Source organism: Carassius gibelio, chromosome B5 (assembly GCF_023724105.1).
Source record: "Carassius gibelio isolate Cgi1373 ecotype wild population from Czech Republic chromosome B5, carGib1.2-hapl.c, whole genome shotgun sequence".
NCBI classification, from domain to species: Eukaryota; Metazoa; Chordata; class Actinopteri; order Cypriniformes; family Cyprinidae; genus Carassius; species Carassius gibelio.
Genome location: NC_068400.1, coordinates 12824291 through 12840121, shown reverse-complemented (window position 1 = coordinate 12840121; position 15831 = coordinate 12824291). Strand labels below are relative to the sequence as shown.

At 33.6% G+C, this 15831-nt stretch overlaps 2 protein-coding genes across 3 annotated transcripts in view; one reads left to right on the top strand and one right to left on the bottom strand.

Moving 5' to 3' along the window:
• Window positions 1–1907, top strand: part of LOC127957790 (netrin receptor UNC5C-like) — a 145549-nt gene extending 143642 nt beyond the window's left edge. The window contains exon 16 of the mRNA XM_052556464.1: window positions 911–1907. Coding sequence (XP_052412424.1) covers window positions 911–1073 — 163 coding nt within the window. The 3' untranslated portion in view covers window positions 1074–1907. The remainder of the gene's footprint in view (window positions 1–910) is intronic.
• Window positions 1908–5507: 3600 nt separating this feature from the next.
• Window positions 5508–15831, bottom strand: part of bmpr1ba (bone morphogenetic protein receptor, type IBa) — an 80188-nt gene continuing 69864 nt past the window's right edge. For both annotated transcript variants that reach the window (XM_052556466.1, XM_052556465.1), the window contains 9 exons: window positions 15712–15811; window positions 14580–14682; window positions 13970–14066; window positions 13607–13745; window positions 12508–12700; window positions 9505–9802; window positions 7920–8095; window positions 7021–7151; window positions 5508–6005 (listed from right to left, as the gene is read on the bottom strand). In XM_052556466.1, coding sequence (XP_052412426.1) covers window positions 5880–6005; window positions 7021–7151; window positions 7920–8095; window positions 9505–9802; window positions 12508–12700; window positions 13607–13745; window positions 13970–14066; window positions 14580–14682; window positions 15712–15811 — 1363 coding nt within the window. In that variant the 3' untranslated portion in view covers window positions 5508–5879. The remainder of the gene's footprint in view (window positions 6006–7020; window positions 7152–7919; window positions 8096–9504; window positions 9803–12507; window positions 12701–13606; window positions 13746–13969; window positions 14067–14579; window positions 14683–15711; window positions 15812–15831) is intronic.

The window sequence follows — 15831 nt, the reverse complement described above, 5'->3', positions numbered from 1 at the left end:
GAAAACAAACATAAATATTGATGTAGTAATTCTTCTGTTGTTACATAAAATAAACAAATAATAACAACAACATTCTTAAATTTAATTTTATTTGTATAACTATTATTATTACTATTAGTTAATCTTGTTGTATACATTTTTATTATTGTTGTTGTTGTTTTTAAATATTTGTCTTTTATTCACATTGTAATAGAATTATTGCAGTAGTAGATTCAGATTTACCTTTTGTTATTTAAATATTAATACAACTGAAATAATTGGTTTGAATAATAATATGTACTATTGCAATAAATTACAAATATTTTGAATAAGAATAACAATAATAATTATTATAGTTGTTGTTTGTTTTTAAATACTATTTGTTTTTACTGTGGAATATATAAATATTTCTATTGATTTATTATTGCTTTTATTTAACTTAATATATTGAATAATAACAGAACAACTAATAATAATAATAATAATAAGTATTGTTATTAAATAGTCTTTTTATTTACTGTGCAATAGTAATTTTTTACTTTTTAATTTTTAAATAATATATTTATTATTATGATAATACTAACTGTTACCAAAATTAAGTATTTTTATCAGTAGGAGTAAATCAGTTTTTTTCTTGTCTTTTGCTGATCACATAAAAAAAAAAATATTTCAATGTCACCAATCTCACAAATATGTTTTACATTAAATTTACATTAATATTTAGGAATATTGTATATTGGTTTATGCCCTAGTCCCAAATAAAAAAAGGGAAAATAGTCAAATCGGATTGTGCAAAAAAAAAAAAAAAACAACAACAAAAAAAAAAACATAGCCAGATTAAAATAGCATTACATCTTTTTACACAAATAACTATATTGGTGATATATTGTGTTCCTACACCTCTGAGTGTTTCCTCTCACGTGCCCTGCAGGTATCTCAACTACTTTGCGACTAAGACAAGTCCGACCGGAGTGATTCTGGATCTCTGGGAAGCTCAACACTTCCCACACGGAAACCTCAACCAGCTCGCCACTGTCCTGGAGGAGATGGGTCGCCATGACAACAGCATCGCCGCCATCGCCAAGGAACAGTGACCCTCACATCCATGATGATGTCCAGCTCAAGTTGTGTTCCCACTCAATCAAAAACCAAGACGCTGTGTGCGGCATCTTATCAAACATGCGTCGCTGCCATCAGTGGATGTGGATGCCGCCAGTTTGGGGTCAAAGGTGAAGCAAGAACACGGTCGAGACGCTTCAGGCTCAACCCGTTTTCACGACAGCAGAAATCTCCCACTGTATCATCCTCTAGTCATGGTTTTACTGAATTTTGTGGTGCCATCTAGTGGTTGCAGTCACAACAAACACTCATGTAATATAATATTTTGAGACATGAATACAGTATTTAGTGTGAGTACCTTAAAGTGGCCTTTAAAATCCAGTTATCGTTCAGATGCGATTTGAATTGTATTATTTTTGTAACGCGAGGACAGTAAATATGTTTGTTTGTTGAACAAAAGTGCACGTGAGCACTCGCCAGGGATTGGAGAATCATGTCAGACGTTGTTTTTTGATTTTCTGGAATGCAATGATTTCTCAGACTGTAATAATGATGATCTTCACTCGTTCTGCATGGGCTTGTTCTGTTGTGCTTCATCAGTGTTTCACGCCTCGCTCTACCACACGCAGAGCAAACTTACCCCTCAACAAAACTCACTGTGGTGACTACAGGTTCTGCTAAAACATGACGGGAACTACAGTTATTGTTATTACTGGAATATTGTAATGATTTTATATAAATCTTTAAGTGAAGGCTAGTACCAAGTTATTGTTGTAAGGTTAATAACCACTGCTGCCAAAACAAAAGCTCTATGGTTTATCGTTTGAATGCCAAGAAATTAAAGCAGACGTAAATATTGATATTGTAATTTTGCCTTTGTTCTATAAATAATAATAATAACTATATTATTATTGTATAGACATTATTATTGCATATATATATATATATATATATATATATATATATATATATATATATATATATATATATATATTAAATATTTGAGGAATTATTATTTTTATAATTATATATTATATATAATCATAATAATTCCTGCTAGCTTTTGTTGTTATTATTCAATATATATATTTTTTGTTTTAATTTTAAATAAGTTTATTTAAATAATAAAATGTAATAATATTTTAAATAACAAAAAATTATGTATTAGAATTAAATGAAATTATAATTAGTTATTGTTATTAAAATGTATGTTTTTATTTTGTTATTTAAATATTTAAATAATATTATTATAAACGATTTTTTATTTCCTGTATATAGATAATGGTATTTATTTAAAAAATAAAATACGTTATTGTGCATTATTTTAAAAAGAGTACATTTATCACTTATGAAAACGTAACGTAGGGACTAAAGTTTCTGCAAAAACATGATGGATAGGACAGTTTTTGTTATTACTGGAATGAATCGACTTGTTTCAGAGTCCTTCACCTGAAGTCTATGACAGTGAGTTGCTGTTGGTTATTGTAGTAATCATAACTGTAGTGCGTTTTGGTGGAAGCTGTGGTTATGGTGAATTGTTTTAGGGGTTTTTCTCTTCTGTCCGGACTCAGAGTCAGATTACTGTACACTACCACACGATCACAGCCGAACATATCAGAACATACCTGTATGATATGTTTCATATAAAGAAGTGCTGGTTACCCAGTGACATGAGACAGAAAGAGAAACGAAGCAACCAAAAATGTTCTTGTTAGTTGATGGTTAGGGCAAAAACTCAGCCTTTCTTTTCCTTTCAAGTCACACTGCCGGTCCAGTGGAATAGATTTATCTGGCAAATATTAAAGATGTCACTCCTGTGTGACCCTTCGTCCACACACTTAGACTAGAAATAAGATCTCTCAATCACATGAAAGATGTCAGACATTTGATAGATATCCAAATACATGACTGAAACTTTCTATTTCTATGGAATATGTTTGCTTGAGATTATCTGGTCATATTTACATGCACATGAACTTCTCGTGACATTTAGGAAAGCAGTGTCCTGGGGGAACGAGGGCTCGTTGATGTCCGCACAAAGGAAAGTGAGAAAGGAGTTATATTCTGATGGAAAGGTTTTTGTCATTTTCCCTGATTAATCATTTAATATACTGTGGAATCCCAGTTCTGCCACATAAGAAATTAAAATCATGCTGTAGAAAATTATAATTATGACATAACATTTTTTTTTAAATAAAAAGTCAAATTGATTGTGACAAGCATTAGAACATATGGCCTAAAAAGTCAAAAATTATTATATAGAAAGTCATAATTTAATGTGTGATGTTTGTTATAGTTTAGTTCTTAAATCTGATTTAGACTTTCATATTTTTTGTCATGTCATATTTTGACATTGTTTCTCATATTTTTTATTTGTGATCATGTTGACTTTGTTATAATTTTAACGCCATTATTTATAAGCTTTTGCCAATTAAAATTTTTCATAATTTACTTTTTCATCCTATAATTTTGATGTTTTGCCATTTTCAATTTGTCAATTTGACTCTCATAATGACTTGGCATCTCATTTTTTATTTGTAATCACTTTGACTTTTTGTCAGTTCTCCTTTGCCATCTTGTAATTTGGATTTTTTTATATATATATAATTTTCGAATAATTTCAAAGTCTTTGTTCAAATATTCTTTAGTATCTCATCTTTTTTTAATTATGACTCAATATGTCTTTTTCTATTTATATTTTACTTTTTTTCAATTTCAAGAATTATGACTTATAATTAAGAATTGACAATTTCAACTGTTTTGTTGATGCTGTCTGTTTCAAGTCTTTAATGTCTAATTGACTTAATATCTTATAATTTTGAGTTGTCCCAATTTACTTTTTCATCTCATAATTTTGTCTTTGTTCATGATTTTGACTTTCATAAAGTCTGCTACTTTAAGTATGTCATAATTTTTGACTTGTCATATTTTAAAATTGCCTTATAATTATGACTTTTATCATTTAGAGCTTTCATAATTTAACTTTCTGACATGGCGTTTTTTCAATGTTCAATTTAAACATTCTCAATTTTTGACCTATAATCATTGTACAAGTCTGCTGGGAGCTTATCTCATAATTTTGACTGTTATAATTTAGATTTGTCACATTTTCTTTTCTTTTTAATAGTTTTTTCAGTTTAGAAATTTTAATGTCTTGTCGCATATATATATATACGGTACAGGTATATCAAATATATATATATATATATATATATATATATATATATATATATATATATATATATATATATATATTATAATAATGAAATTTGACAATTTATCCTGTTTTACCAAAAGCATGATTTTTTTTCTCATTTGGCAGAAATGGGCTTTCATATGAGACCAGGAACATGCATTAAGAAAGCAAACAGGGTTGTTTTGATTTCTGTTCAGCTCAAATATAATATTCCCATTTGCAGGAAACAGAAGTCTAAACAGAAGTCTAAACTCCTAAATGTGTTTACAGGCGGAACAGAGCGTTACAGTTAATGACGGTCTGTGCATGCATTCTGCAGAAATCCGTGGCACCAGAGGCTGGTGTTGGTGTGCTTGTAAATGTGAAACACAGGGTTTATTATCTGCAGTTTCACCGCCTGCAGCCACTGCCACCCCACCAACACGGAAAAAAGGTCTCCAACCAACTGCCATTTCCCACAATCCAACAGAGCAGAGGAGCTGTGCGCAAAATAAAAGGCAAATTAACGAGTAAAGAGGAGAACAGGAAAGCCCCTGTGTGAGGCTGAAGAGCAGCAGTGCAGTGAGTGTCTGTCTGCTGGACATCATGCAGTGCCAACTATGCAACGTGTGTTTGTGTGTGAACCGCCGGCAGATGTGCATCGATACGACTCGTGTACAGAGAGAGTTTAATCCACAGAGTAACGCTTCATTAAAAATCACAAACAAACGCTATTATGTCTGCAGCCAGTTTCTGATAAAATGTATGTAAAGGATTTTTTAAATAAATTATATTTTTAATCAACGCAGCAATTGGCTTTGTGTGTGTGTTTTTTTTATTTATTATTATTTGACCTTCCTAGAGATTCTTTAAATGATTTTTTTGTTTGTTTGTTTTTTAAACACTTTAACCTTGAGCAATTATAAACATGACTATCTTCACAAACATTTATCATGGCAACAAAAACATGGTAAAAAAAAATATTTTATGAATTTTTCTAAAAGTGCTGTTAGAAAAGGCATGCTGTTTGTGTCATTGGGCAATTCAGGAAATGAAATTATATATATAAAAAACACCTTTTATTATATATATATATATATATATATATATATATATATATATATATATATATATATATATATATATATACATACATGTATATATAATAAAAGGTGTTTTTTTATGTTCTATGTAACCTTTTTATTCATTCAGAAAACACCTTAACAAGAAAGGTTTTACTTGACCGTAATGGTCAACTAAAAAGCAACACAGAAAGTAACTCGGCGCAGAACAATCATTCTCATTAGATCATTTATTCAAGTACATTGAAGCTTCACTCACATTTTCATCTATTTACAAAATAAATAAGGCACAGTCCACCAAAAAAGGCGGGAAACGTGTTAAAAGTTGTTGACTGACTGACAACACAAATCTGCAACCGATCCAAAACCATGGTCCTGTTGGAGCTGAACAGACTGTGGAAAGAGAAAGGAGGAGAGTCATGTGATCTGGCTTGGTCCCGCTGTCCAGTGTTCGCAGGTGCTCGTGTTACGCAGCAGGACCGGCTGGATCACATCAGATCTCGGGCGTCCTCTGCTGCGGTCGGGTCGTTTGCAGGAGGCTCTGGCGTGAGTTCAGGGTTAGTGTCAGTGCTGCTGGTCGGTTCTCAGACTTTAATGTCCTGGGACTCGGACATCTTGGCCAGCGTCTTTTTAACACGCAGGGCGGTGAGACGAGAGGCCGGATTATGAGCCCAACACTCCGTCATGAGCTTCCCCATCTGCCTCAAACACTGACAACACACAAAAAAACATCACCCTCTTTCAACAAAATCAAGTCATGATGGTTAAAAATATTTTGCTACAGCTAAACAACAAGATATTAATTAATTCGGGGAAAAAAAGGAAAAAACAGACTATCCAGTTTACAAAATTATGTTTGTTATTTGTTTCTCTAATTTTCTAGATTTCTTTGCTTTGATAAATGTAAATAACGTGCAATGCACTAGATCATTAATATGTGCTATTGCAAACTAATAGATATCTTGCATGATAAGACTTATATGATTATAATAAAGTGATGCGACAAAAAATATTGTATGAATCTGAATAAATTAGTTAGTTCAGCAAATCATACATACATCAGTATAAATGAAAATGAGGAAAATTTGCCTTGGAAGCAAGTTGAAACACACACACACACACACACACACACACACACATTCGTTTTTGTGAAAAGTGTGTTCATCCCATAGGCGTAATGGTTTTTATAATGTAGAAACTGTATATTCTATTGCCCTACACCAACCCTACACCTAAACCTAACCCTCACAGGAAACTTTGTGCATTTTTACTTTCTCAAAAAAAACCATTCTGTATGATTTATAAGTGTTTTGAAAAATGTGGACATGGGTTATGTCTTCATAAGTCACCCTCTCCTTGTAATACCTGTGTCATACCCATGTCATTATACAGAGATGTGTCCTGATATGTCACAAAAACAAGAGCACACACACACTCACACACACACACACACACACACACACACACACACACACACACACGCATATATATACACATATCATTTTATTTAGGTTAAGTTTATTTAAAGTAAATGTTTCTGTGGTTTTAGTTTTAGTGAACTATAATAATTTTGTCTCTATAAGCTAAAAATGGACTATAATGAATAAATATGACATGAAATATTGACAATAATTATGACAAAAAAAAAGGGTACAACTGAACACCAAGGCAGAGTCTGTGTGTTTTTGTGATCTAGACTAGAGCACTGAATCAGTGTGTGTTTACCTCGTCACTGCTCCAGCGGTTAGGGAAAGACGGACGTATTCTCTTCATACACACAACCTCTCGCATGTCTTCATACGACGGGTCATTAGGAACGTGATCGTGGTACGGAAGCTGATATTCCTCTACGATACCTGCAGAAACATCCGGATAGCAATCAACACACTGACGCAAAAGAACAAACTTTAATCAATCTCATTCAAATCTCTTTTAACCTCTTAAAATTTATACAAACCAGGGTTATTAAATAATAATAATTGTTACTTGAAAAAAACATTAAATTAAATAAATCTAAATATTAAAAATAAAAATGTATAAAAAAGTATGTAATTTCTAAATTTGATCTGGTTTATATTCATGTACGAAAATAACTAAAATGAAAGTAAAAATTCCTATAAACTATATAAACATTTAAAAAATAATAAGAATGACAAAAACACAGACAGAAATAGTAAAACTTGAACTGAAATTACAATGAAAAGAAAATCAAATAAAAGCATTAATTAAAAACTACAATAGTATCCAACACTAAAATAAAAGTGATACAAACAACTGAGTAAAGAGCAAACTGAGACTGACTTCACAAGAAATTATAGTTACTCTTATATATTTATAACGAAACACTGACTTTTACTAATGAGGCATAGTTTGTTAATATTAAATAGCGACTTATTACTTAACTATAAATATTAAAAAACATTTATTTTAATATATATATATATATATATATAAACATAGACATGTCATCAGTGCTCCACTGCATTGTTACATGCATGTTTAAAAAAAAAATTAAGAAATGAAATGACTAGAGCTTTATCATCCTCATCAATAAGAGATATTATGAGAATCAACCGAGACAAAGCTGATCGTGAAATGATCGACGGTAATATTCTGAGCTGCACCTCCAGACACACATCGGCGGGCGATCTCCCACAGAATGAGGCCGAAGCTGTACATGTCAGCCATGATGTAGGACTGGAAATGGTTCCTGTTCAGAGTCTCGTCCAGAACCTCAGGAGCCATGAAGCGTTTGGTGCCCACGCGTGTGTTCAGGGGGATGTCCACTTCATTAGTGTCGCTGTTCATGAGACACAACACTGTTTCAGTGCTCATATTTAAGCTGGAGAACTCATTTCATAAGCATACACTCTTCACATCATTTCTGCAGTTCATTAGAGCGAAACTTGTTGATGCAACTTTGAAAGTGTACTTTACCAAGCTACAGCCAAAATACCCTTCAAAAAAAGAAGTTAGTTAGGCTACAGTTAACTACTAAACTACACTGAAGCTACTGTATATTAAGGGGCAATGTTTATAGTATGTCTAACAAAAATGATCAATATATTTATGCTGCTGGCTCTTATTACATTTTACTTGTGATTTTCCTCATTTGCAAGTGGCTTTGAATAAGTGTATAATAAATGCATAAATAAATAATATTAATATAGTAAATATATTTTTGTGTTATGTATATACCATTGTACTATTTATTATTAGTTTGAAATAGCTTTTATTTTTATATTCTCAGTTGCCATTTCAATTTCAATTTTTGTTAATTTTTGTTTAGTTTATATATATATATATATATATATATATATATATATATATATATATATATATATATATATATATATATATATATATATATATATTTAGCTTTATTATTTTTTTTTTAGTTTTTTTAGTTTTTGAATTTGGACTACAACTTAAACCTCTTTATTTCAGATAGTTGCTAATTTCAAAAAATTAATTTTATTGTACATTTTTAATTATAGATCCGTATTTAATTATCAAAGCTGTATGTATCTGAATATAATTTATAAAAAAAATAATATTTTTTAATGACGATTTTTGAAATAAAGCAATACATGTAAATATACTTCAGCATTATTTTAGTATTGGAATAATTATTATTATTTTGACTTTGCTATTATTTTTTATTTTCAGTTTTAATTTAAAGCTTTAGCAGTTTTTCATTTTTAATAGTCTTTTAATATTTATATTGAGTTTGAATTTATTTGTATTTCAATTTCAGTAATTTCACTACTTCAGCTTAAACCTGTTTTTATTTCAGTTAATCGCTAAGGCAGCATTAATTGTTTTTAAGGTCAAGCTGCAATGCAATAAAATAAAAATATTACTATAGATGAAAAAAAAAATTTCAAATAACTAAATCTAGCCTAATTTTAATAAGTTTTGTTTTAATAAACGTTTAATGAAAAGGTTGTGAGGTCGAGTCTCGAGCCGGCAGGAATTGTGGGTGGGGGGAGTGCATGATCAGTTCTCTCCACCTTCAATACCACGACTGAGGTGCCCTTGAGCAAGGCATCGAACCCCCAACTGCTCCCCGGGCGCCGCAGCATAAATGATGCACACTGCTCTGTGTGTGTGCATTTCGGATGGGTTAAATGCAGAGCACAAATTCTGAGTATGGGTCACTATACTTGGCTGAATGTCACTTTCACTTCATTTCAAGTGGCCTCTGACCTGATAAACTTGACAGCCAGGCCGAGGTCAGCGATACAGCAGGCTCCGTTCCTCTTCACCAGGATGTTCTTGCTCTTCAGGTCTCTGTGGGCGATGGCCGGTTTGCCCTGCGTGCCAAAGATCTCGGTGTGAAGATGGCAGAGGCCGGAGACGGACGAGTACGCCAGTTTCAGCATGGCCCGGCTGTCCAGGGTGGTGCATTTGAGATAGTCATACAGAGAGCCGTTCTCGTGGTAGTCGGTGATGAGGTAGAGCTGAGTCCAGGAGCCCGTGCCTTTAATATCAGCCGCTATGAACCCTGGAGAGAGAGTTCAAATTAGTGCGCTAAATATACCGAGCCAGGCCTTGCTTAATTTAATGTAATAATTAATTTGATATCAGCTAATTAATTTGAAAGGACTGCTAATCAGGACGCTTCAATCGTGCATTTTAACATGGATCATTTTCCCGTAATTACCGACTACATGTTCACCAGTGGGAGTCATTAAATAACAGTAGATAGGCTGCTAATGTAGCTACATTTTTCAGTTGCGTGACAGAAGCTCTGGCGTTTTGTAAAAAGCAATGCGATTTTTTCTAACAAACAGTGGAATAGCATGAAAAGAAACAGTACTGCTGCTTGTTTCATCATTTTATTGTGCGTGGAGCTTTACAGCCGAATGATCAAACACACTTTCACTGTATTTCCTCAAGAAGTGATTAATGATAGCACACTGATTTATTTTGCATGGTTTGTTTTAATGAACTAAAGTCACTTTAATTCCCAGAAGTCCCCATGTCTAAAATATTTAGCTAATTGAGTAGTTGACAAATAACATGGACATGAGGAGGTTTTAGTTTAACATTTGCACATTTTTTTTTTTTTTTGTAGTCCTTATTAATAGCCTTGCAGAGTAACGTCTGTGGTAACATGAGGTCTGAGGTCTGAGGTCTTATAACTTAAAGGGTTAGTTCACCCAAAAATCTAAATTATGTCATTAATAACTCACCCTCATGTTGTTCCAAAACCATAAGATTTAGTCCGAGAGCTTTCTGTCCCTCCATTAAAACTGTGTGTACGGTATACTGTCCATGTTGAGAAAGGTAAGTAAAACATCATCAAAGTAGTCCATGTGACATCAGAGGGTCAGTTAGAATTTGTTGAAGCATCGAAAATACATTTTGGTCCAAAAATAGCAAAAACTATGACTTTATTCAGCATTGTCTGTTGTGAGCGCATTCACTGCAGTGTAGTGATGTCCGTTTTGCCAACGAATCATTCGATGTAACTGGATCTTCTTGAACCAGTTCACCAAATCAAACTGAATCGTTTGCGTCTCCAATACTCATTAATCCACAAATGACTAAAGCTGTTAACTTCTTTAATGTGGCTGACACTCCTTCTAAGTTCAAACAAACCAATATCCCAATATCTGTTTTCAGATCACCAGTAGTTCTTTCAGACAGTTTGATTCAATTAAACCGGTTGAAGAAAACGGTTAAACTGTTCTTTTGCGCTCAACGTAATAGCGTCATTGGCGATGATTGCGCTTCATTCAAGCCTTCGGTTTACCTGCGCTCATAACACTAGCACAGAATCAATCACCAAAAGAATCAGTTCAGTTCAGACGCTCTGTGTGTCAGTTTGCTTCACGCTAAATCACACATGTGCAGTATCATCAGCTCCTCAGTTCTCGAATCGGAGGCGTCTGACAGAAATGGTTCTTGACTCAAAAACGAGTCAATCTTTCGTTCATTATCTGGCTCGCCTCGGTGTTCATCTTCAGTTCTCTCTTCGCAGCAGTTCAGTCAGTGTACTGTTTGAGTAAATGAATTACTCCTGGATATTGGTTTGTTTGAACTCAGAGGGAGTGTCAGCCACATTAAAGAAGTTAACAGCTTAAGTCATTTGTGGATTAATGCGTATTGGAGACGCAAACAGTTTTACATGATTCAGTTCGATTTGGTGAACTGGTTCAAGAAGATCCAGTTACATCGAATGATTCGTTCGCGAACCAGATATCACAAACTGCTTTGTTTTGAACTCTCTCATAACAGACACGGAAGAGAAGACAATGCTGAATAAAGTCGTAGTTTTTGCTATTTTTGGACCAAAATGTATTTTCGATGCTTCAACAAATTCCAACTGACCCTCTGATGTCACATGGACTACTTTGATGATGTTTTTCTTACCTTTCTGGACATGGACAGTATACCATACACACAGCTTCAATGAAGGGACTGAAAGCTCTCGGACTAAATCTAAAATATCTTAAACTGTGTTTCAAAGGTGAACGGAGGTCTCACGGGTTTGGAACGACATGAGGGTGAGTTATTAATGACATCATTTTAATATTTGGGTGAACTAACCCTTTAATTGAAAGCTAATAATTTAATTAAATAAATAAAAAAAAATTTATAAAACCAAAATCAATTACTAAAAATATTATTTTATTTGCTTACATGCATGTCATGTGACCATTAACCGAATCATGAACATACAAATGTATATAATTATTGAAATATTATCTTAAAATCTCAATTAATATTTTTAATTGTCAAAGAGGTTTGTTTGACTGACAAAATGTTCTAGAAGCAATTGTTGCATAAATACAGTCTTTTTTGTTGTTGTTGTTTTATCCTAGGCAGTAGCCCTGACACTTTATTTTATTAAAAGACCTTTGTTAAATTACATGAGAATAAATATAGTGCAGTGATCGTCAGCTATTTAAACGACCATTGGGTTAAGCACTGACTCATTTGTCCTCGTATTTAAAAAAAAGTGCAATAAAAAGTAATGAGTTCCTTTATTCACCCTAATTATACAAATACTGCCCCCTTAATGGCTTCAGTGAAATTAAATATTTTTATTAGTGAACTTAACTACTTTTACAAGAGGGTAGCTGAATAACTTTAAATCAAGAGTTAGTTAAGCTTGGCGAGCAGTATTTTAATAGTCTATATATTTCCTACATTAATAGTATAACAGTAGCATATGAATGTGATGGTGTCTGTGTGTCTCACCGAGTATATTCTCGTGTCTCATGAGGACAGTCTGATATATCTCTGTCTCTCTGAACCAGCTGGCCTCCTCTGTGGTGAAAAAGACTTTCACAGCCACTTTCTCTCCCCTCCATCTCCCCATCCACACCTCTCCATAACGGCCCTTCCCGATCTGTGTCACCATCTGGATCTGCTTGGCTATAGTGCGCTGCACCTACAGACACAGACATAGACAGATAGAAGGATAATAGATAGATGTTATTTTCTTTACAAATACATTACATTACAAGTGACTGATCATACACAACAAGTGCATTGACATTTACTAAGAAAATAATATGAATAGGGTCCTATTTTTTTTTAATTAAACCCCCCCCCTCCCATCCCCATGTGTTTTTCACTGTAACTTCTCTGGATTTAGTTTCAATTGTTTAATTACATTTTTAAAATAAAAAAGCATAATTAATTCATTCAATTATTTTAATTTTTTCCACAAGTTCTGTGTTTTGTATTTTAACTGATTTAGTTTTAACTGTAAATTTTCAAGTAAATAGTGATTCTGATTAATTAAATTTTTCTGAAATTCTGCGGTGTCTTTTCATTTTTATCTTCTAAAATCTGTCTTTTATCATTTAGTAAAAATCAAAAACAGGTAAAATTGTTATAATTTGTTATACAGTATTCCTTAAAAAAAGTTGTATAAAATTTTATTATCATCATTATTATTACAACTTTAAAGTACATTCTACTGTGTAACTGTAATATATTTCTTTCATGATTTAGTCAAATTAGACCAATCTTTTATTTTAGCAGGTTGTAATGAGACTTTGCTGTGTGTATCTGATATTTTCAATTGAGCCAATCAATCACATGTCCACATTTTTCAAAACACTTATAAATCATACAGAATTAGTTTTTTTTTTTTTTTGAGAAAGTAAAAATGCACAAAGTTTTCTGTGAGGGTTAGGGTTAGGTGTAGGGTTGGTGTAGGGCCATAGAATATACAGTTTGTACAGTATAAAAACCATTACACCTATGGAATGAACACACTTTTCACAAAAACAAACGTGTGTGTGTGTGTGTGTGTGTGTGTGTGTGTGTGTGTGTGTGTGATTCTCACCAGCAGGGGGAGTCCTGACCCTGAGCCGGAGCTCTGGGACTGCTCTATGAGATCCCGCAGGGATTCTCCCGGAGGAATGAACGTCTCGTCTGGATGCAGGCCGAGGCTGTAGCGCGGGGCTAGCTCGTGACGTTTATACCTGAAACACCACACAGACCACTTCAACCCCAGACTAACATGACCAGAAGTCCACATAAAAACAAGATGCATTCTTCACAATACTTCTTCTGTGCTTAACAAATGAAAGAAACACATAAACGTTTGTAACAACTTTGAGTAAACGATTTTTGGGAGAACTATCCACTAAATTATCATCATTTAAGACAAAAACTAAGTCTGTGTTTGTGTTGGTAACTTACACACCTGAAGTAACAGAAGAGGAGGATGAAGGTGAGGATGAAGCTACAGACCGTCACTGAGATAAGGAGAGCGATGTGATGGATGTCTCCCACTGCGTAACCTGCACACACACACACACACATACACATATTATTTCATGTCAAAGAGTCATCGTTGAACAACTCTTACATCATCACACTCGGTTCTTCAACACTTCCTTCAGGAGCTCTGTGTGTGTGTGATGCTGAAATCAGAGCTACAGCACAGGTGTGAGGGTGTGAACACACGTGTGTGTGTGTGTGTGTGTGTGTGTGACGGACAGAGAGGCTTCTATTCTGCTGGGTTGATTGATGGGGAGTTTGTTCATAACAGCCAAAATAAACCTTACAGGTGTGTGAGAGCTTCTGACCTACATATATTTTTTGGAACAAATCAGACATTTTTTTCTAGGAATGTTGCCCAAAGGAAAATACTAAAGAGGTTAAATCATATTTTTTTATTCCCCTTTAGTAAGTGTTAGTATATAGTAATCATTATTATAATATTATACATGAATATACAATTTTGCATTAGATTTTATTATTAGATCTTCAGTATTAATATATAGTGTGTATGTGTGCGTGTGTGAACTCACTGGGTGTTCTTAGAGGAGGCAGTGTTGGATGTAGATCTCTGTTACAGTAGTCCTGATCTGTGCAGCACTCGAGCGCTCGGCGCTGTTTAGAGTTCCCCGTGTCCTAAACACACACAAACACACACTGCATTAACACACCAGCTCTCTCAGGTGGCCAGTAACACAATGAAACACTACGTGCAACTCATTTAACCTTTGTAATGTGACATAACTCAAGTGAAACGTTCAGTTGTACAGCGTTCACTAATAAGATAACAGATAGTATACAGTAGGAGCAGGACTTAAAATGAATGGGTAAAAATAAGCTATGATATTATTTGCTAATATAATTTTTCCCTATCCACTTGACTTTGTCGAAAACATTTTAATAAACAAATCAGATTTTTATTTTTTTCGCAATAAGATCAGGGACAGGTATTACAAATGTAAAAAGGATTGCTTTTGGTTTTAAGTTTTATGCGTGAAGTATTGGTTCACATAAAATATTGACTACAGACAACTTTTATGGTCATTTCTGGAGCTTGGCAGTAAAAATCGCTGTTCATTTTCATAATATGAAAAAAAGCAGCTGCTAAACTGATAAACTATCTTCATTTGTTATTGACAGAAGGAAAATCATGGAATGACATTAGTGTGGAAGCTTGTTTCAACTGCAGAATTAAAAAAGTCCCTTATGCTTTACTTGATCAAAAATGTAGGAAAAACTGAAATAATCTGAAATATTATTACAATTTAAAGTAACTGTTTTATATTTGGATATAATTTAAGATTTGCAGCTGTGATGCGCAGCTGTATTTTCAGCATCATTACTCCACTCTGCAGTCACATGATCTTCAGAAATCAATCTAATATACTAATTTGCAGCTCAATAAACTTTGTTTATATTATCACTGTTGAGCTGCTTTATATTTTTGTGGGGGGAAATTTGCTTATTTCCAGCAATTTTGAGCTAAGACACAAAATTGCATATTGGCATACAAGTGAGCATTGTGAAATATAAAGGAGCAGCACATGAGTATTTAACGAGGTGTTTAATTCACAGTGAGTTACGTAAGGCTTTTGTTTTGCCTATGCTTGAGGACTGATGCACTTAAGTGGTTTATTTTGGAAATCAGAGCAGTTTATGACTCACCCGGCACTGAAACTCTGATCCGACCAGACCCAGACAGCCTGAGGTCACCACAGCCGCTCCACCCTCTTCCTCCACCATGGTGAAGCAGTAACCGTCCGTCCTGAACACACAACACACATC